This window comes from Pyrus communis, chromosome 5 (assembly GCF_041283825.1).
Source record: "Pyrus communis isolate YQ-2024b chromosome 5, ASM4128382v1, whole genome shotgun sequence".
In the NCBI taxonomy this organism is placed as follows: domain Eukaryota; kingdom Viridiplantae; phylum Streptophyta; class Magnoliopsida; order Rosales; family Rosaceae; genus Pyrus; species Pyrus communis.
The window spans coordinates 12,839,590-12,861,254 of NC_142569.1; the positions used below are offsets into that span (position 1 = coordinate 12,839,590).

Here is a 21,665-nt window from a genome sequence, read left to right on the forward strand (position 1 = left end):
ACTCCATTTTAGATGTGTAGTCGAATGTCAAGTGCTTAGGCTCGGCTCAAATAATTCTATTATGATTTTATATATATGACTATACAAATCTTGTGTTTTATTCTTCCATCATCAACCTGCGAAACATCTCCATTTGATCATCAGGCAGTCCCAGGCAAATGCTAAGGCCTCCGTTGCCACTGGCCAGTCTCAGCAAAAGCATGACAAGGCCCGGCTTTAGTAGAACCGAAGTGGCGCACTTAACTTTTCCCCATGAGAACTCATCTTGCTTTAACCCTAATTTCCACCATGTTACAAGTGAGAAGCTGTCCTCCTCCCCACAAGGCACCCCTCTATTCACCTCTAGCCAATCTATCCCTGACCTCACATACTCATCATCCAATCTCTCCACCCTTTCTTGCACCTTCCTCACAAGGCAAGACGACCAATGCATTGCCAGCAAACCCTGGTGGGGCTTGGGGCACAACGCCTTTGCAAACATCAGACTGGAAAAAATGGCAGAAGTTTTTTCGTCTGGCATGTTAAGCGCGATGCTCCTCGCCTTCCATATTTTTGCCGCCACAACTTGAAAAGTAGTGGATCCCTTCAACCTGCCATCTTGGCCAACCTTTTTCAAGCTAGCCATGTTATACTATCCCAGAATCCAACAGTATGAAACTAGGGTTACATTTTAAACAATATAAACAGCATGGCATATAAAGCATGCAGGTTTTGATTACAGAAACACTTACATGCAGCCATGGACATTCTTGGTGCAAATTAGAAGTAGTCTTCTACTTCCAGTGCCCCTCAATGAACCGTACTAACGAAATAAGTTTGTAGTTTTGGTGAGATTCTTGGTGCAAATTAGAAGTAGTCCTCTACTTCCAGTGCCCCTCAATGAACCGTATATAAACAAGCACCGAACCCAAGTCTTGATGTCCGAAATTTAATTTGCATTCCTATTAAATAAGAAAAATAGTTAGTTAGCTATACATACATACATACATACATACATACATATATATATATATATATATATATATATATATATATCATATATCATATGTCCACAACAATCATTAAAATCCTTTAAAACAAAGTACATGAGGGCCTAAAAATTATCAAATAGATCCGGTTTAATGCTACAAGAAACCCCAATGCCAAATGCTTCAGCACTATCAACTATGCCTATAAATGAAATTGTACCAAATATTATAAAGTTTGGTTGTTGGACGGGTGTGATATATGCATTAGTTATTTGGGTTATAATCAGGTTATAGTGGGTTGATAAATCGATTTGGACATGGTCAGGCAAATGATCAATTTAACTCAATAAATAATCGATTTGGATTTAATACTGTCGGGTTATAACTTATCACCAAGAAAAAACCTATTTATTCGGGTTTAAATTTAGATTAAACATGGATGAGTTCAGGTTAACTCACTTCAAACTGCACTCCTAGTTTTGGACGACACAATTTTCCAAAAGGGTTATTATACAAAACAGTCCAGATTTGCATGATCAATAGAAATGGTCTATGAGATTGAAAATCAATAGAAATCGTCCCTGATATTGTTCACCATCCATGACTTTGGTCCTTTCCGTTAAAAACGATTTTGGGTAATTTTCAAAGCTTTGTAACTCAATCGTTTCTTAACCAAATTCGACCCATAATATATCAAAATGAAGATAGGAAAGTGTAGAACAAGATTATACCTATTTGGAAACCCAATGGTTGCTGGAGATGACCGGAAAATAGCTTGAAAGGTGACTGGTCCGCATGAAAACTGGAAAACTCGTCGGAAACTAGGTTAACTTTAAACGTTCATAACTTATTCAATACTCAACCAAATCGAGTGATTCAAAAACGAAAATAATACTTCTTGACGAGACGAAGAGAATGGTACCTTTTTCGAAGGCTAACTCGCCTAGGTTTGGTCGGACATCTCCGGTGATCATTGGGCTTCCAAATAGGTATAATCTTGTTCTACATTTTCTTATCTTCATTTTGATATATTATGGGTCGAATTTGGTTAAGAATCGATTGAATTACAAAACTTTGAAAATTGCCCAAAGAGTTTTTAACGGAATGACCAAAATCATGGATGATGGATAACTCGGGACCATTTCTATTGACCATGCAAATCTCAAAGATCATTTTGTATAATAACTTTTTTCCAAAATTAATTTAAGAAGTAAAAAAGGGCAAATTTTTTTTTTTTTGTTTTTTTGTAAAAGGCGCCAATGCGGTGCGTATCACAGCACTAATTCACCGTTGGCCAAATCCCCCTCCGAACAATCAAAAGATGCCGAGATCCGAACCCGAAATATCAAGTGACGGCGTCATAATATCTCAAATTGTTTTACAGCTGAACCGGCTTTCTCCGTTTCCAATCAAATCTCTCTCTCTCTCTCTCTCTCTCTCTCCTCTCTGGAATTCAATTACTTCCGCCTCTTTTACAGCGTTCATCTTTTTTCTCTCACTGATAAAACGAGGGTTAGGGTTTCCCAAATATTCCCCCTTTTCCTCTCTCTGCATGTCTCTCTAATATTTCGAATTCCAGACTGTTAGGTTGTGCTTTTTCCCCATTTTTTCCCGACCCGTTAGGGTTCAAGTGTGAGTTCGGAGTTAGGATTTAGGGTTTCTTGTATTTAAGGGAGATGTATGCTGATCGAGAGGAAGCTGATACCAAGTTGTCCGCAAAGGACCGCCTCAATGGCGGCTTCAGGGAGGACTCTGGTCGCCGTAGACAGATAGCTGGAAAGAGGTTCGCTTTCTCTTCCTTCCTTTTTCTTGTTTTTCCAAAGAACGGGAATCGATGGCAATGATTCTTCTGGTAGTTTGTGGATTTTGGTTTAGTTTGCACCGATTATATGTTTTTGGGTTTGAATTGTGTATGTTAGAGTGTGGTTTTTGTTGCCCTTTTTCTTTGTACGTTGCAGAATAGTTTTCGTGATGCGCTCGATTAATAGAAATATCAGTTTTTGGAGTTGGATTTGTATTGATAGTCAAAGTAGGTGGAAAAAGTTCAGGAATTTGGTCTCAGTTGGCAACTTTAATAGCTAATAATGATGATAGTATCCTTATAAATAGAAAAGGTTGGATATTGATAAACAATTCTTTCAAATCCAATATGATTACGCAAGTAACAATAGTCCACAACAGTTTTATACTTTCAAAATGCTGGATATCAGGCTTACAGCATTGTTATCAATACCATTAAACATGTATGCAATTGAATTGGTATTCATATCCATCGATCTCCTTTTCATTGAAATGAGGACTCTTTACAAAGTGGTATGTGGAATCAAATTTGGATACCATTGGACTCCTTGTTTTACCATTTTCTCTATTTCTACCACTTGACTCTTCATATTTTTATTACAAAAAGTTGTTATTTTTGTATTTCTAGTAGTGAAAGTTGTGACCTCTTATTTATGTATGACTTACATCTGTGTTTGATAAGACAGAATTGTGTGGCAGTGGCAATGTTATTAGCACAGTTGATTTTGTGTTTGTTGAAATGAACTGATGGGGTGCATGATAAGTCTGGTCCTAGTTGATGAATTTTGAAGACTTCAATGAGAGCACTTGTAATTGTTTCATTCTTGATGAAATCCTTGTAGTTACAAAGATACTGCATTTGGTGTTGCAATTTGGCCTTCACCAGATTCTTTGACCCATTTGGTGCATATACTTTTTGTCCAAAACTTTAGAGGATGCAATTTGTTGAATGGTTACTTTGTGTCAATTCAACTGTTAGTGTTTGATTGGACTAAGGTTATTCAGTCCAAAAAGCTTCATAATTGAGTTCATGGCATATCCTTTTGCAGGCAGAGACAAGATGGCAAGTGGGAGCATGATCTATATCAGGATGATCCTCAAGATTCAAGTATGGGCTATGACACTTTCACCTGCAACTAAAACTTCAGCTATGGCTTTATCCCATTGAGTCATCTTTCTTTGGTTGCTGACTGTGTGTTAATATCTTGTGAAGATCGAAAAGTCGATGCTCGGGACCTTCGATTGAAGCTCCAAAAGAAAAGTTTCAAAAAAAGTGGAAATCGATCCCTTTCAGGTGTAAGGGACCTGCGCGAAAAGCTATCTGGTACTATGAATCCACAACCAATGAACACTGATCCACCAAAACCGAAAGTGGAGGCTGCCAAACCAGCCAGGAGAAGTATTGCTGTTGGCACCCCTGCAACAGAGACTAAAAAAGTGGCCAACCCAGCTCCTAGGAAGAAGGCTTCACAGAAGGCATGAAGTGTTTTATTTTTTGTAATTTCATACCAGTAAGCACACACTCACACACTTACACTCGGTGTGTTTGAGATTGCTCTCGACATATGATTACTAGAATTAATATAGTTAGGTTCTCTTTACTACGTTGCTCAAGAGGAAAACTTTTCAATATTTAAAATGTTTCACCAAGCGGAAGTTTGCTTTACGACATATAACATGTTGATTTTAGATATGTGTTGACCCTACTATCTTTTCCATTCCCTTTTTTAATTTCTATTTGTTTAAGGGGCCAGAATGGGATGGGTTTGGGAATAGTATGTATATAGCAGTTACTGGGTTGACATTACAACATTACAACATAGAAGTATGAGGTTTCATTAGGACTTGATCTTAAATATTGTCTTCATGTAGAACGAATAAGCAGTTTCATACTTTATTTTGCACCAGAAAGGGTGGCCTGAAGGGACTTTCTAACAGGCTTCTTAAGAAATAAATAAGAATAAGACTTCTTTACAATAATCGGCGTGACAGGAAGAAATCATTTCATGAAGTGGTTCATCAATTGTTGGTGGTATACGGGTATTTTTACGTTGCAATGTCTTTGAGTAAGCATAAAAGAAAATTCATTTTGTTTCTAGATTGAAGTATTGAGTGTCTATGTTCCAATATCCCATCCTAAGACATACACACACTCATTACGACAGTTGGCTCTTAATTTCATGACGCATACCTCTTTTGGTACAGGCTGGTTCATCAGTGGATGAATTTTTGACGTCCTTGGATCTTGAAAAATACTCCATCACATTTCAGGCAGAGGAAGTAAGCAGATTACAGCTTTTTTTTCTTTCTTTTTTCCACCACCTGCATTTGATTACCTTCGAGTGCTCAATTCCATGTGTTTATGCAGGTTGATATGACAGCTCTTGTGCACATGACTGATGAGGACCTCAAGGCTCTAGGAATACCAATGGTAAGCTCAACCAAATTCCCAGATAGAATTCTTGAAACATGAATTATGAATATCGTATTCGTATCCCAATAGGCAATATGTTATACGCATTTGTTGTTTTCGAAACTAAGAAATCCATACTTATTTTATGTCGACTTTATTGTTACTGAACCTGTGGTATGCTCTTGTGATTTGAAGTATACTAGTTTACATGTTTGTTTGTGGGTGCATGTCAGAAAACTTTGTACAACCTATGTTTCAACATGCTAGAGTGGCATAAAAGCTTTTTGAAGTTATTCTTGAATCACTAGGAAAAATTCATTTATTGTAAAGCATATATACCATCCTCACAATAGTCTAATAAAATTAAATAGAATTGCATGGTTGAACAATAGTTACTTTCCTAACATCAGTTGGATGTCGTGGAGTTTAAAATAAAACAGAGAATTTCAAACACCAATTAGGGCTATCATTAATTAATGTTCAGGACGGTGTCTGTTCGTTTGACCTGAAACTAATCCTGTTGCGTTACAGTTGTTTCAAACAGTTAAACTATTTGTTTTACTGAAATTCATTTTTTATAACACTAGATCAAAGGAAGATTAGGCTTGGGCACACCGTTGTCTATGCCTCAATGGTTTTTTTTGTTGTAGTTTTTTATTTTCCTTAATTTTGCTAGAACCACGTGATATGTTAGTATCCTTCAATTTCCCGTGATTGTGCATAATGTAATGGTGATGAATATACAAGCAATTTGAGTTTTCCGTTTGATCAAATGAGTTTTGGCTACGGAGCTTTGAGCTAACCTTTTCCATCTGGGGGTTTCAGGGACCAAGGAAGAAGATACTTTTGGCATTGGAATCAAGAGTCTGACATTTGAGGGTGGAGCCGTTTCATGGCCTTGTTTCATCATGTTTAGTATGACTCAGTCTGGCAGGCTTTATTTCGATTGGTATCAACCTGCTTGTAACTTTATTTTACCCCTCATTTTTCTTTCCCGTTCGTTCTAGTACGCATCGCTGTAAGTGGCTTTCAATGTGCTCATTATAGATATAAACCTTGTGAATTTGTTAGCTTGGAACAGCTCGAAATTTAAATTTTATGGATGTGCTGTTGTGTTCCGTCTACCGATACCTTTACATTTTACTGACCAATCTCACAGCTTGAACTTGTAATCCGATGTTTTTCGCTCTTAGGTGAATAATTGCGTAGGAAATTAAGTTGCGGGTGCTATGTCCAAAACCGAAGAAATGATTAAAGATCCCCCAAGGCGGTTTTGAGATGAAATATATATTTGGGCAAATACATCCCTAATGAATCTGAAAAGGGAACCGAACGGCTAACACTAACAAATAATTCCGCCGCCCTGAACACCGCAGCCTCCTCCTCAAATTCAATGGCACGTACTCAAGAAGGTCATCTTCTGCCTTTTCGATGCATCCCTTCCTTACCCCTTGGTCTCCTCCCCAAGGCCGCAAAAAACACGCATGTATCACAAATAACAGAAAAGTGCTTCGTGTCGACTACGATCAAGATGCCTTGTTCACTTTGGTCTTCCGTGCTAACTACCTCTTATTTTCTTGCTTGTATCTTCTCCATTCTCGTAGAGCTGCCAGGAGAACTTCTATTGAAATTGGCAGGAAGATTAGCATAAGAAAACATAAGATGGTGAATGCATGATAACTAACTGGAGATGCAAAGCTATTAGCCTTAGAAATCAATGGGATTTCCACGGATTTGTGTATCAATGGGATTCCTGCATGCAAAATCAAAGTCAGAAATCAGCAAATAGAAATTGGAGAGAGAGAAATGAGGAGAGACACAGAGAGAGATAAAAGAGGACTGAGAATGAAGGAGAAGAGGACTGAAACGGTGATGATCAGGCGATTGATTCCTGGCGTGATTCTGCGCATCGTCTTGGGATCCAAGTCATCTGCTGGCTTTAGCGGTTTGGATGTTTCTGGGGTTTCGTTAGGAGGGAGGAGAGGTTCAGTGATTTCTGCCATTGTTGTGGAGGCACTGTAGGCTGTAGCTCTGAAGTATGTTGCATTACTGGAATCCCCAGAATTAGGAGGTAAAGTAAACTAACCACTGATCTCTAAATAAAATTCGTTGTGGCTTACTGTCGCAAATGCCGTCTTAGCTCAGCTGGTAGAGCGCACGGCTTTTAACCGTGTGGTCGTGGGTTCGATTCCCACAGACGGCGTTTTTTTTTTCATCTTTTTATTTTGTTGTTCTGCTATTGAATTCACCCATCATTTTGAGTCTCATCTCTTTTACCGCATGACATGCACTGGATGAAATTAAATGTTGAAATGCATACTGAAAAATTCTTTCTAAAATTCTATTATGCTCCAGTGTATAGCATGCACCGAATAAATGAAGCGTTGAATGTACCAAAATTCAATGGCTAAAGATGACAGTGTATAATATACACTGATGCATACTAGAAAATCTCAACTTAATTCTATAAACACAGCGTTCAAAATAGTATGCAAAATCCTTCAAAATTCATTATTCAGTCATAAATTAAGCACTTGGTAGCCTCCAACCCTTCCGTACAAGTTACTACAACAAGGAATCTACTTATTATATAAAGGAAGCATCAAATTTTTGTTTGCTCCAATTTCTCAGCCATTTTCTTTGCTTCAGCCTCTCCCTTAGCAACCCTTTCAGCTTGGCTTCCAGAAAACTGGCTCCTAAAGAACTCCACATCTTCATCTTTCTGAGAAACAATAAATCGAAAACAATTACATTACATTTCAAAAACCACAGACAACGGATACAGAAGATTATACATGAACATATAATGTTACCAATTCTTTGAACAAAGGCTCTGGTGTCCCAATCTTGTGACCATCAGGTAATATTTCCCAAGGCTTTCTTGCCCTTTCAACATCCTCATTGCAAAGCGAAAACTGATTTTCGGGTGGCAAATTGAGCTGCTTTAGCACCTGTTGGATATGAAAAGGAAAAATTAATACCAAGGTGGTAAATATGGGTGAAGTATTTTGTTTGTCCTTAATCTGCTCGATACAAGACATATTTTTTGTACCTTGCGAGAAAATGAAGGCATGAAAGGTTCCAGCACGCACGCGAGAAGATAAACAAGTCCTGCAGAAGTCTTGATGACAATACAGCAGGAAGCTTGATCTTGTTTGTAAAGTTTCCAGAACTGGTTCTCCTGCATTACATATGGGAAACCTTCATTCATAAACTGTCAATAATTTGAAGAAGAAAAACTGATATTTTACGAGCTTACTTGTAAATATGCATTGCCCTCACTGGATATGCTCATTGCAATTTTCAGTGCTTGCTTTAGCTTGACCTATACATATCGCCGATTGTGAGATAATGTAACTCCTTAGTCAAACAAGATAGTGCAGAAAGGAATTGAGAGATTAGTTTCAGATATAAATTGCCTTCTCCATGGCTTCTATGTATTGATCCACATGTATGCCGATTCTCTCTGCCAATCTTTTCGTCAAGGAATGTGATTCCGCCCCAGAAGCTTCTGGAATAATAGATCCATATCCTTGTCCTGCAGGAAAAAGTGAAAGTTCACATGAATGCCAAAATGCAAGAGAGAGCAGAACATGGTACATAAATTTGATCACAATATGATGATCGAAGAAGAAAAAAATGTGATACAAGATATATAACAAGTAAAAACAGAAATGCAGTTAAGTGTTTTGAACTTTCATAAAACACAAGGAAATTGAAAACCTCGAAAGTGAATTCAAGTAAACTCCGAATCATAAGATTCTTTGTTTAGCGGATAACTGACCTTGAGGTTTTGCAATGAAGATCAATACCCGGTTAATGAAATTTCCCAAATTATTCAGCAACTCAGCGTTTAGTTTTGCTTGTAAGTCCGCCCATGTAAAAACAGTGTCCGAGACCTAATCATGATTAAGGAAACAGATAATTAAGTAATAACCATTGGAATTTGCAACTATCCAAGTACAACGCAAGAACTGCAAAATCACCAGCAGCTGAAGAAAAAACAGACTACCTCTGGCCGGTTAGCTAGCAAATAATATCGCCACACTTCCGAGGGAATGTTTGTTTCTTGCACATCATTGCCGAAAATTCCTATTCCCCTACTTTTGGAAAACTTCCCTGTGGCATCGATCAATGACAGAAAATGAAAAGAGAAACAGAAGTATGAGCTGAAACTTCAAATAGTCAAACTTTTGAGAAGATCATCGCATATTCTCACGCATAATTACCTGTTTCATACATCAGATATTCTGTAACGCTAAGGCTCTTCATCAGTGTCCAATTCTCTCCGGTTCCAAGAAGCGTACATGGAAACATAACCTGGAATCAAATCGTACCACAAATAAACATTTCAGGAACAAATACAAAGTTACAAACTTCCAGATAAACAAGATGAAATATTTACCGTGTGGAATGGCACATTGTCCTTGCCCATGAACTGGTACAGCTCAACATTTCCGGGGTTCTTCCACCACTTGTCCCAATCGGGCGTGTAGCACGAAGTGATAGAGATATAACCGATAGGCGCATCAAACCATACATAAAAAACCTAAGCATATCATAAATTGGCAAAGAAAAAAAAGTCAAATTTCTAGTAAACATTAACAAAGGGCAAATCACCATTTGTTACATAAATTAAGTGCTAACCTTGTCCTCAAATTTTTCGAGTGGAACGGGAACACCCCACTTAAGGTCCCTCGTCATACATCGCACCTTAAGTCCTTCTCTAAGCCATGCGTATGTAGTTTGAATAGCGTTCGGGCTCCAAGATCCTTCAACTGACAGGTTGTTGATAAATTCTTCCACTTTATCCTTCAGTAAAGGGAGCTCTAGAAATAAGTGGTTCGTCTCTCGTATGCATGGCCGTGCCTGACATGCCTGTTGATTACAGTTTTGAGTACAAAACCAGGAAATAAGAAGTTGGTAATTTCGACGAAATCCTAACAAATTAACTGTAATGAAGTACAAAATCTCAAGGAGCTAAACATACTTTACATCTAGGATCCTTAAGCTCAGTTGGATTCAACAGCTTTCCACACTTATCACACTGATCTCCTCGTGCAGAATCATAGCCGCAATCTAGCGTTGGGCAAGTGCCTTCCACTAGCCGGTCAGCCAAGAAACGATCGCATGTTTCACAAAACAGCTGGATTGTTGCCGAAATTCAAACCATTTAGATACAAAATTTTCACTTAAGTACGCAGTAAAGTGATGTAAATTTTCACACGAGCAGTAGTACTAGTACATATATACCTGCTGAATTGTGTTCTCGGAAAAATATCCGTTCTCCATAAGTTTCTTGAAAATATGTTGGCAAATTTCTGTCTGTTGAGGAGTTGACGTGCGTCCGAATTTATCAAAACTTATATCGAACCACTCGTAGACCTGTTTATGAATTTCATAGTATCTACAAAACCAATTAAGCTCCATAATTAGTAAAAAGTTCATACTGCTATAACTATCCGAACTTTTGTCACAACTTACTTGTCACAAATTTGCTGTGGAGTACAATTTTCCTCCCTAGCTTTTGTCTCAGTTGCAGTCCCATACTCATCAGTCCCACATATGTATATCGCATTGTACCCGCGAAGGCGACAGTATCGAGCGTAAACATCAGCACTTAGAACACCTGCATCATGTCCATATATGATGTACAATCATAAGCATGCATAAAAACATCAAACCGCAAATCCCAAACAAATTAAATTCACGAACATGTTGCACACGTGAAACTGCGATTTGTGTATAAATAAAGCGAGCTAAAACAAGGTGAGGAAAGAGCAGTAGTTGGGAATTATACTTACAGCCAATGATGGTGCCAAGGTGAGGGATGTTGTTGACATAAGGGAGGGCACTTGTGATGAGTATGTTGCGTTTTCCGGGTACCGGCAGCTTCGGATTTCTTTGGGAGTTGCCTTCCCCGCCGTCTGATTGATCGTCCATGATTTGATAACTCACAAAGAGGTTGTTCTGCGTGCAGAAATGAGGGTTCACAGAATGTTGGTAGCTTTAATATTCACAAACTGAATAATTCTCCAAATATATGCTCAAACAAATAGATGCAATTTGCTTCCCCAACTTTTGGTAATGGAATTTGGGATCTGATTTCTTCTTCTTCTTTTCCTAAGTTGTGGGTTATGAGTAGACCAACAGAATTTATATAATTTTTCTATTGGTTCCTTCAACTTTAGAGCCAAGAAGACTCTTCTTCTTTTTTGCTTAATTTAATAATTTATATATGGAGTGATAAGAGAGAATTAAATATCAAATACAAAAAATGAAAAATGGCGACCTTAACCGATAAAGCTCCTGGCTTTGCAAGGGTCGGGGATAATGTCCATGCCTTACTCATGTTTTACGAATAAGTTGTTTCTATGACTTGAATCTGTAACCTTTTACATAAAATGTAAAAGAAAATGAAGTAAATAATTATCTTGCAAGCAAAGAAAAGTGGGGGTCAAGGAAGTGAGTTTTCTTGCGAGCAAAGAAATTGAAAACTAGTCTGACTCGTGTCTATGCAAGGGAGAAGGAGATTTCTAAGACGAACCCTGTTTATTTCACTGCGTCAAGTTCTTGAATCAAACAATTTAGTATGATTTAGTTTGGTTCAAACTCAAAATGTTTATTAATTCTCAAATTCCAAATCAAATATCTAAGTTGTATAAAATCACGACAAAGCCCAAATAGTACTAAACAAATCCATACAAATTAATTTGATTAATTTAGTTGATCGCATAAAGGGTACGCAAGCATTTGTTCGCTTTGATTCTGTTAAGGATACAAAATTCTATATGCAATCATAATAAATTCAATTTTTAATTCCAACCAATCAAATTCAACGCCAAAAGAATCTATGGCTCGATCGAGAACATATTGGCCTCAATAATTCAAACATATTTCCAAATGTTATCCAAGTACCATCACCAAAATCCCAAATAAATAAAAACAATTAATTAGATAATTTAACAGGAAAAGAGTTAATGTTGTAAGAATTTACCAGTAAGTGGGAGATAATGACAGGTCTCGTGAATAATGTGAGGGGTCTTAATGTAAATATATATTTTTTAATAAAAAATTTAATAAATAAGAAAGGATTTGGACCAAATTATTCTGTCTTTTTTTATCTGATCGAATATTATGTCCTAACCTAAAAGAAAGTATGATATTCGCTCAAAAGAAAATCAAACAAATTGCAAAAGTAAAGTAGGAAATAATAATATCTCTTTTTGCAACGGCTATAAACAGTAACCCGTTAGGTGTTAACAGAATATCAAGTTTTAGCTTCCCATGCATAGATGCAGTTACTTCCATGGCCAAACCGCCTCAGAGCTCTCCTCTTATCCTGCACGGATAAGACCTCCATCGCTAAAGTCCATGCTCTTATGATATTGACTAGTACCGTCGCCGATGGAAGCTCCAACGCTCGACTCATAGCGTCCTACGCACGTATTGCGGATACTGTATCCGCCCGCAAAGTGTTCGATAAATTGCCTCAACGAGGCGTGAATGCATGGAATGCCATGATAGTCGCGTATTCTCGGCAAGATTACCCGTCTCAAGTTTTAAGTTTATATCATCAGATGGTAGCGGAAGGAGTTAGACCTGATAGCTCGACTTTTACTGTCGCGATTAAGGCGTGCGCAAGCATGTTGGACTTGGAGATTGGTGAGGAAATTTGGTCTAAGGCGGTGGATTGCGGGTACGAACGTGATGTGTTTGTGGGATCATCTGTTTTGAACTTGTACGCCAAGAGCGGGAAGATGGGTGAAGCAGTGGTGGTGTTTGAGAAGATGCCTAGAAAGGACCTTGTTTGTTGGACAACAATGATATCAGGGTTTGTGCAGAGTGGAATGCCTATGGAAGCAGTTGATATGTTTAGGGGAATGCAACATGAGGGAATCGAATTTGATGAGGTTTCGATGATGGGGTTGGTACAGGCTTGTGCAAGTCTTGGGGACTTGAGATTGAGTCTTTCTGTTCACGGGTTTATGATTCGGAGAGGTCTTCGTATGGATGTTATGGTTCAAACCAGCCTTGCCCATATGTATGCGAAGAACGGGCATTTGGAGCTAGCTTATAGGGTGTTCGATAGGATGCCTTACAAGAATGCCATTTCATGGGGTGCTTTGATTTCCAGCTTTGCTCAAAATGGCTTCGCAGGGCGTGCACTCAAAATGCTAGTAGAGATGCAGGGCAGTGGACTTGAACCCTATTCAGCGTGTCTTGTGAGTGCACTTCTAGCATGTTCACAGGTGGGGTTTTTGAAATGGGGTAAATCCGCGCATGCATATATCTTGAAGAGGCTTGATTTTGATGAAGTTTTGGGTACTGCAGTGATTGACATGTATTCAAAATGCGGATCCCTTTCTTACGCTCGTGCTCTCTTCGATCAGATTGTTTCCAGAGACTTAATCTCGTGGAATGCTATGATTGCAAGCTACGGAATTCATGGTCATGCTGAGGAAGCTCTAGCCCTCTTCCTCCAGATGACGGAGACAAACATAAAGCCTGATCATGCTACTTTTGCTTCTCTTCTTTCAGCCTTCAGTCACTCAGGCCTCGTACAAGAAGGCCGGTATTGGTTCGACATTATGGTCAATAAGTACAAAACCACTCCGGGGGAGAAACATTATGCTTGCATGGTTGACCTTCTGGCTCGTGCTGGACGAGTGGAAGAGGCTTATGAGCTAATAAATTCTGTGAATACTGAACCTGGCCTTGCTGTTTGGGTTGCCCTCCTGGCAGGTTGCCACAATCATAGGAAGTCGTCGATTGGAGAGGTCGCGGCAAAGAAGATCCTCGAGTTGAATCCGGATGATTTAGGAGTTTACGCTTTGGTCTCGAACTTCTACGCAATGGCGATGAAGTGGGATGATGTAGCAGACATGAAGAAGATCATGAAACAAAGACGAACAAAGAAAGTGCCAGGCTATAGCGTTGTGGAAGTGAATGGAGAGCTCCATGCTTTTCTCATGGACGATAAGACACACCAACATCATGAGGATATCATGCAAATCCTGAATAAGTTGGATCATGACATGAGAGCCATCGGATATGTGCACAGGAATGAATTTCTGTTGCACAATTCGGAAGACGAACATTCCTTCCAGCAAAGAAAATTTATCGAATTGCTCTAACAGATCAAATTTCCATGTGCATATCTATTAATCGAAAGGCATCATGAACTAAACCTGGGAGTGTACATTCTAATTTCATGAGAATTACAAAATTTTCAACAACTTTTTGGCAGGGGATGTCAAACAAGAACATCACAAGTAAGCAAAATACTTCTCAAAGTTCAAACTGCGGCGGTGTTTCAAAATTACCTGATCCTATAACCTAGAGACTGAGTCTGAAGATTTTGGTTGTCTTCTAACAAGCGGTCGTATTCGAGAAGTAGATCTGCAGCCTGTTTTTGGAGGGAGGCAACATGGGATTCCGCAGTTTCGATGCTTTTATCCTTCTCTGCACATTCCAATTTCAGCTTCTTCAAATCCTCTGTTAGAGTTGAGATTTTGTCTTGCAGCTGCTTGATTTCTTGGGACGATTTATTTTCCTTTTCTTTAAGCTGTATCTTCTCTTTCTGAAGCCTATCAAGTTCTTCTTTTGAAGCTCCCACGCTACTCCTCAATCCGATTAGCTTACTGAGATAATGGTGCATTCGATCAATTATGAATCCAAGAAATAGGGTAAAACCTGCAGGCAAGATCAATTATCGATTAGCTTACTGAGATAATGGTGCTTGATTTCTTGGGTCGTCAGGGATAGAAAGGATCATTCACTGGAATGCAAACAACAGTTCGGACATCAATCACAGAGCAGACACCATGCATGAAGCACTACTGTCAGTTGCCCAAGAAGACTGTATAATCAACTTAAGCATTCCCTTTTCCGGTAACCAAAAGCGTCCTCTTCCAGAACATGATAGCGATTACTAGGTGTACAAGGATAGAGAGGCTGGACTAGCAGCAACCAAGGGTAATGAAGAATGGAGACACCAAGTATTCAACCAGTAGACAGCGATTCTGAGGATTCGGGACACGGTCCAAGAGCGAGATGGAGTCATCTGGTTGCCAGGTTTGCATCATTTAACCATAAAAAGAGAGGAGCAAGAAACAGTTCTTAAGAGTGAAATTAATTAGGGTCATTCCGACAATAGGAGAGAAACCTGCAGCGAATCACATTTACAATGGATGGTGATCGTACGAGACCAACGTGAAGATTTTATTAATGAATGGCTTATCTTGTCGCCCCCATGCCTATTTAGCTAGTGGACTGAGTCCTTACATTGGTGATAGTCAAACTGTAGATTGTGAATTAGGTCGCAATTTTTTGATTGAATTCAATATAATTTGATTTGGTACTAAACTACTCCTCGTGCGATACATACAGATTTATGATGTCACATCCAAGAAGATATACAATTATGCATGCTAATACTTGATTATTCTTAAGCTATCGGAAAAGGAAAGGAAATGAAAAACATAAGAAATAACACTCATAGTGATATGACTTTAACAAATGTATAGGGGTACGAGGAAAACCAATGAAATTAATTTCACATTAAAACGGAAAAACCAACAAATACTGGCAAAGGGTAGGCAACTGAAGGAAAACCTTTATATCTTATATTTTCACTTTCTTAATTAGTCTGATAAGCGATATTTAACAAATAGACCAATTTCTAGTCCTTCTTACTAGATTCCACTAATCAAAACAACCAGTTTTTTCGGGCAATTCTTTTAACACACAATCTAAAGAAGCCAAAAGATCCTTGTAATGTATAAAGAATCATTGACGGGTACATCTGTAAAGCCGAGGGTTAATCACGGTCCAACCAATTGCAAGAGAATCAATAGATTCTTTTCCAGGAGCGACTCGTTCATCCTTCTGACCATCCCCTTTCTCAACAGAACCTACTGGCAACAACCTTAAAAGTTTCTTGTTTATGTGCAACAAAACTAATTGTGATAGAGAACTTCTACTTTTCTCTTGCTGGACTCGTGTAATAATCCACACACTCATCCACATTTGTGAACTTCCAATTAAAACTGTTATAAATGTAAAGTCCCACATCGAAAACACGAGAAAAAAAAAATTCAGTAGAACTTGTATTGAGTGGTTCCACCACTCATTGCATCGAGACCGTTTGTACAAAATCTACGGGCCAAGTGATTAAGTTAGGTTCAGTATCGGTGTTCAATAGTAGTGAGCCGCTAGCCGGTCTCTATGAACTCTTAACAAAAAGCCATAACTAAAGCAAGAAAACCCTAACTAAATAGTAACCAAAACTACTAAGAAAACATTGAGCAGGATTGAGGAACATACCCATCAATGAAGCTTCAAGCAGGTGGGTCCTCCACAGAACCTGATCCATCGGCGACATCGTCCCAAGCTTCACACCTTTGTTCTGGATCTTCACAATGCTGATGAAGTCGGAGATTAAAATCACAGACATGGTCCCGGCAATCGTTTTTATGGTGGCCGGACCCTTACCCATTTTTATCTGATCCAAGCTCTTTATTACCAGCTCCCTCAACGGCCCAATTTTCACCAGCAGAAGGAACGCCACAACCCCCTCGGCGAAAAGCACTACGAACAACAGCTGAATCATCTCTCCCTGCTTCCACCAAAAGCTCTGGTTTTTTTTTTTTTTTTTTGCTTGGCTTGTGATGGAATCGGAACTGCTTCTCAGAAAAGCAGCTTCATTTCTCGGCAGGCAGAGTCACAGATCCATGGACTTGTAAAAGCAGATTCCTGACACTGTAGCAATAAATACTGGCTGTAACAACGGATTTCTGACCGAAAATCCGAATTTTTTGGTGATGGGTAATGATATTACGAGGTAAATAGCAAAATCCAGTTGCTACAAGCTGGATTTATCGACAAAATTTGGGGTTTAAGGACACAGATCTACGCTTTTTGAGGGAAATGTAAGAAAGCAGGAAGCTTTTCTGCAGAAAAACATTTGTTAATTTGTTGGCTTTTCCAGTAACTAGGCGGTGTAATTTGGTTTATGGGTTTTGCTTTCAGATTAGGGGATGAAAAGGCGGTGTAATTTGGTTTATGGGTTTTGCTTTCAGATTAGGGGATGAAAAGGCGGTGTAATTTGGTTTATTTGGAAATGGGTTTTGCTTTCAGATTAGGGGATGAAAAGTAAAGTTGTTTTGCAGGGTCAAAAGCAATGAACTTGTCGTGCAATTGAAGGCAAAAAAAAACAAAAAAAGTAAAAAAAAAAAGGAGATATTTGCGTATAGCTTTCAGCCGGAGGAAGAGAGGTGGGAGAGAGATTGTTGACTGTACTTGTTATTGTGAGTAGAAGCTGCAACGGCTTGACTTTGACTGTTGAGAACTGAGAAGGTCTTGCTACTTGATACACATACTTTGACATTCAACCAAGCCATAATTTTGTCAAATATGTTGATATGCCACACTTTGCAATTGCATGCTACCAATTTGACTATTTATTTATATGGCATTTGTTGGAAAATGCAAGAGAAGAGGGTCCAATGGGCTACTAATCTACGTTATGGCCACAAGCATGAAGCTGGGGTTCGTTGGTTATATAGAATCATCTACTTTACTTTTTGGATTTGATTTCAGATTTGTAAACATTCATCGACTCACTCCTTTGTTATTTCAAGTTTTCCTTGCCTATTTCGAATTAGTAAACATATTATCAATGTTTTGAGTAAGAAAAAGGAATAAAAGTGGTACAAAAATATCATCCAATAAAAAAGCTTCGTCCAAAACAGTCTCACTATTCATAATTATAGTTAAAAGCTTGTTTTGCTTGTTTGGAAATGCTTTTAAATAGGCTAAAAGCACTTTTAGTGAAATGTTATTGGAACAAATTCATAGTAAAAGTGCAAGTGAATCCTAGAAAAAACACTTGAAGTACTTTTAGAATCCAAAAACATTTTTTTTTTCTAAAAACACTTTCGCTTATTTTAAAATGACTTTCAAATGAGTCATATTTGTATTCTTTGAATAAGGTAAAGTTTTATCATGCTCGGGTGCATGATATTTACTGAAGAATTGAAGGTATCAAAACCCTATTGTCATTCCTATTTTCATGTTATCAAAAAATTCCAAAACATCTAACAATTTAAAACTCCGCTACACACTATGCTCTGGTGCATAATACAAAAACTTTTGAATAAGACCAAACTTTGACTATGAAACGATGACATCTCACATTGTTCCTTGTACATGTACAATATTATTACAACACTCACCTTAAACCTGTATGTATAAAATAATCCCATACAAACACCAGGTTTTTTTCTATTAAGTGTATGAATAAAGTTAAAGTGGAAAGATTAATGAAACTAATGAGGGCTTTCTATTTAATACAAACTTTATAAAAGTGATGAGATGAGATAAAGAAACGTTGATGAAAGATTAGTGGGAAAGATTGTGCAATTAGATGGGAATACAATATGGCCGTTATCCCAAAAGACTATGATTCTTTGTGCAAAAAGCCACTACAATCATACAAAAGATGCACCATTTATTATGTAGTCGTTCGTTTTGTGCGAGGCTAACTAATAAGCAAAAATATCAACGTGAATCCAAATTACTCTAGTAATCTACAATTCAAAGATGACATATATTTTAGGATGTGACTGATGTATACGTACAATGTTAGTTGAAACTTTTCGACGGTCAAGTCAACAAACTTAATCGGACTGAGCTAAAGTATTAGATACATTACATAGCTTGTGTTGTTTTGAAGCACATGATTAGCTTGAACCATTACTGTGGATTCGAAGGTGAATCCATCTTTGAACTCATGGTATGCTCTTAATCGTAAGTCATACATATGAGAGATTTTTAGGTACAGGCTTTTATGTCTTCTTACATATCCATTCAAAATGTACCCACAAAATAAGTTTCATGTATTCAAATCTTACTTTGACCTATTTTAATGAACCAAAATGCAGGAATCCTCTTTGTATTTTAAACGGATTCATGTCGTGACGTAACAAACAAATAAGCCCTTGCACAAAAATTTACCTCAATCAGACCTAGAATACTTTTTTTTCTCTATAAAGCTGTGTTCTTTCAAGATTTGAACCAGATTCTTCATGTCAACTAGGGCATTTGTTTATGAAAAATTGAGTTTTAAATAAAGGCTTTATTTATGCTTTTCTTTTTGTTTAATAACCCAATTGTTAATTAAATTAAAACTTAATTAGTTGACAAATTGGCCTTTCTAGAAGATGCATAAGTTCATAACCCTACCTAATTTATTACCCATGGAAGCAAATTTTACACGATTTATAGTTGATAAGCACAACATAAGATACAATTTAACTGTGTATTTTGGAGTATCAATAGTTAAGTTTGTATTATTTATATACATATATATATATATATATATAATTATTTTTTTTTTCAATGTCTGCCAAGCCCCAGCTACCACTCACAGTTTATGGACTTTATCTGTGGAAGAACTTTCTATGGGATTAAAATAAAATATGCATCCCCTAATTTAAAGCTAATCCATCTCACGTTTAGGTAGTAAGATTCTCTCTCCTCCTATTCTCATCCCTTCTCTTCCCTCCTCTTACACATTGTTTTTTATCTTATTGTCCTTATAAAAAAAATCAAAATAAGATGTTAACGTGACTTAACCATAACTAATCAAGTAGAAGGGGAGGGAATAGGAGAGATATTAGGAGGGGAGAAAATCATACTCCCATGTTGAGGGTTTAGGATGAAATTCACCATCGCAAGCAACACATATGAAAGAGGAACTCCACCCTTTAGGGCGATAATAGTCTGTGCTATTGAGTAATTGCCCCTTTTTCTTTTTTTTTTTGGTGAACAGTAATTAGTTGAGCGTATCTCTTTTTTTTTGTGAACAGTAATTAGTTGAGCGTATCTCAAGCCCTAAATGAATTGTCCAGACAATTGGCATTAAAAAATTATATTAAAAAACATCATATTATGTTTAATTTCGATAAAAATCAGGATAACAAGAGACTGTCAATATGAGAAATCCAGACTATTGTAGAGGGCTCGCAGCCTAGATTTTTGTCAGATGACTCGTGCCCATGTGCGCGTGAAGTGCATACGTCTGGTACAAAGAATTATAACGTGTGTGACATCACCCTGACGTCCGACTACCTTAGCTAATGCGATGGGCGATTGTGACCCGATTGAGCAGTCGCCCCTTCTAGTTTTCACTATAGCTTGAGTGATTGGGCATAAGGCTGGAGCTCATTCTGTTGGTTTTGGTGGATCAAATCATCCCCCCAATCCCCCTAGCAATTGGGAGGGTGGAGTTGCTCTAAGGCTTTAATTGCTCCAATGTGAGATTAACCATCAAGGGCAACAAATTTTGTGTGATGCGAGAGTAATGGACAATTCAGTTCAACACATAAATAGTTAGTTCTGACATACCATATACTAGAATGTGCAAATTCAATTCAAACTAGTTGATAACGGTTAAAGAATCTCAAGATTATTAAACATTCGTGTATAAACTGTATTTCTATAATATGAAATTTAGACTCTCAACAATACTACTTGTAAAGATATTTTGTTTATCTTAAAATTCAATGTAGTCAGACTCTTGGCGGAGCAATTTTAATTTTTAGAAAAAAAGACACAAACAAAAGAGTAATTATAGTGTAAACCAAATCAAGAAAATTATAAGCTAGCATTAAAAATTCTTATCTAATTACAATACGACTTTTTAAAAGAAATTAAACCCAAAAAATTGAGAAGAAGACAAAAGAAGGAGTCATGAGAAAATGTTTCCACATAAATCGACAGGCAAACACAGCCGTATTTCAGATGAGGTTTCCTCAAATTACAATTTAAAGTTAGCCGCCACTAAAACTAATCATGTTTAACCCCAAATGAACACAATTAAAATCCCTAATAAAAACAAGACAATCCCAATAAAACACATCGATAGAAAAAGACAATCATAAAGCACATACGTACAAAAATAAATAAATAATAATCATGCTAAGGTCACATTGCATCAAGAACTAGTAACTACATCATTTTCGTATGATTAATTTTGCTAATCCCTGTACTAATCATGAACAATAACTTAAAACAATCAGATACGCATGAGCTGTTATTGGTAGCTTTGCTTTAAAGAGTAGCAAAACACATAACATACTGAAAAACCAATTTCAAGAACTACTATGCATCAACAGTGTTTAAAAAGTTATATCTATATACTTCTTTTTTATAATTCATACATGACCGACCCTCACTAGCAGAACTTAAAATTACTTCAAATTGATAAAGGCATGCTAAATTTTAAATGAAAGTGAGTAAATTACTATTTTATCATTTTAATGTTGCTTATTTTAAAGAAAAACCTCACAATCAATTATGTGTGCATGAATGATTCTCGCTAACACAACTTGAATGAGAGAACCTTAAAACATATCCTATCCTACTATCAAAATTTGATGAGTGGAAAATGTAGCACGTTATAATTATAATTTGTAAGA

The 21,665-nt window shown here is 37.4% G+C and overlaps 5 protein-coding genes and 1 non-coding gene across 6 annotated transcripts; 3 read left to right on the top strand and 3 right to left on the bottom strand.

Annotated features, from left to right (window-relative positions):
* Nucleotides 1-97: 97 nt before the first annotated feature.
* Nucleotides 98-625, bottom strand: LOC148696795 (acyltransferase GLAUCE-like). Its single transcript, XM_088693376.1, has one exon. The coding sequence runs from the start codon at nucleotides 623-625 to the stop codon at nucleotides 98-100; it is 528 nt and encodes a 175-aa protein (XP_088549502.1).
* Nucleotides 626-2,288: 1,663 nt separating this feature from the next.
* On the top strand, nucleotides 2,289-6,299 carry LOC137725162 (Sterile alpha motif (SAM) domain-containing protein). Its single transcript, XM_068463754.2, has 6 exons — nucleotides 2,289-2,751; nucleotides 3,818-3,876; nucleotides 3,982-4,244; nucleotides 4,974-5,048; nucleotides 5,137-5,199; nucleotides 6,007-6,299. The coding sequence occupies exons 1-6, from the start codon at nucleotides 2,645-2,647 to the stop codon at nucleotides 6,049-6,051; spliced, it is 612 nt and encodes a 203-aa protein (XP_068319855.2). The 5' UTR covers nucleotides 2,289-2,644; the 3' UTR covers nucleotides 6,052-6,299.
* A 1,012-nt stretch (nucleotides 6,300-7,311) lies between these two features.
* Nucleotides 7,312-7,384, top strand: TRNAK-UUU (transfer RNA lysine (anticodon UUU)). Its single transcript has one exon. It is a non-coding gene; the product is annotated as a tRNA-Lys (tRNA).
* Nucleotides 7,385-7,666: 282 nt separating this feature from the next.
* On the bottom strand, nucleotides 7,667-11,337 carry LOC137725163 (putative methionine--tRNA ligase). The gene is made up of 15 exons (XM_068463755.2): nucleotides 11,261-11,337; nucleotides 10,986-11,151; nucleotides 10,666-10,810; nucleotides 10,435-10,588; nucleotides 10,172-10,327; nucleotides 9,829-10,059; nucleotides 9,587-9,730; nucleotides 9,411-9,501; nucleotides 9,194-9,300; nucleotides 8,966-9,080; nucleotides 8,601-8,719; nucleotides 8,441-8,506; nucleotides 8,234-8,362; nucleotides 7,995-8,132; nucleotides 7,667-7,903 (listed from the first exon to the last, which is right to left on the bottom strand). Exons 2-15 carry the CDS (start codon nucleotides 11,122-11,124, stop codon nucleotides 7,784-7,786), a joined length of 1,854 nt encoding a protein of 617 aa, XP_068319856.2. The 5' UTR covers nucleotides 11,125-11,151; nucleotides 11,261-11,337; the 3' UTR covers nucleotides 7,667-7,783.
* A 1,009-nt stretch (nucleotides 11,338-12,346) lies between these two features.
* LOC137725160 (Tetratricopeptide repeat (TPR)-like superfamily protein) lies at nucleotides 12,347-15,549 on the top strand. Its single transcript, XM_068463752.2, has one exon. The coding sequence runs from the start codon at nucleotides 12,477-12,479 to the stop codon at nucleotides 14,316-14,318; it is 1,842 nt and encodes a 613-aa protein (XP_068319853.2). The 5' UTR covers nucleotides 12,347-12,476; the 3' UTR covers nucleotides 14,319-15,549.
* LOC137725161 (uncharacterized) lies at nucleotides 14,286-17,613 on the bottom strand. The gene is made up of 2 exons (XM_068463753.2): nucleotides 16,510-17,613; nucleotides 14,286-14,877 (listed from the first exon to the last, which is right to left on the bottom strand). The coding sequence occupies exons 1-2, from the start codon at nucleotides 16,793-16,795 to the stop codon at nucleotides 14,504-14,506; spliced, it is 660 nt and encodes a 219-aa protein (XP_068319854.2). The 5' UTR covers nucleotides 16,796-17,613; the 3' UTR covers nucleotides 14,286-14,503.
* Between the last annotated feature and the right edge of the window lie 4,052 nt (nucleotides 17,614-21,665).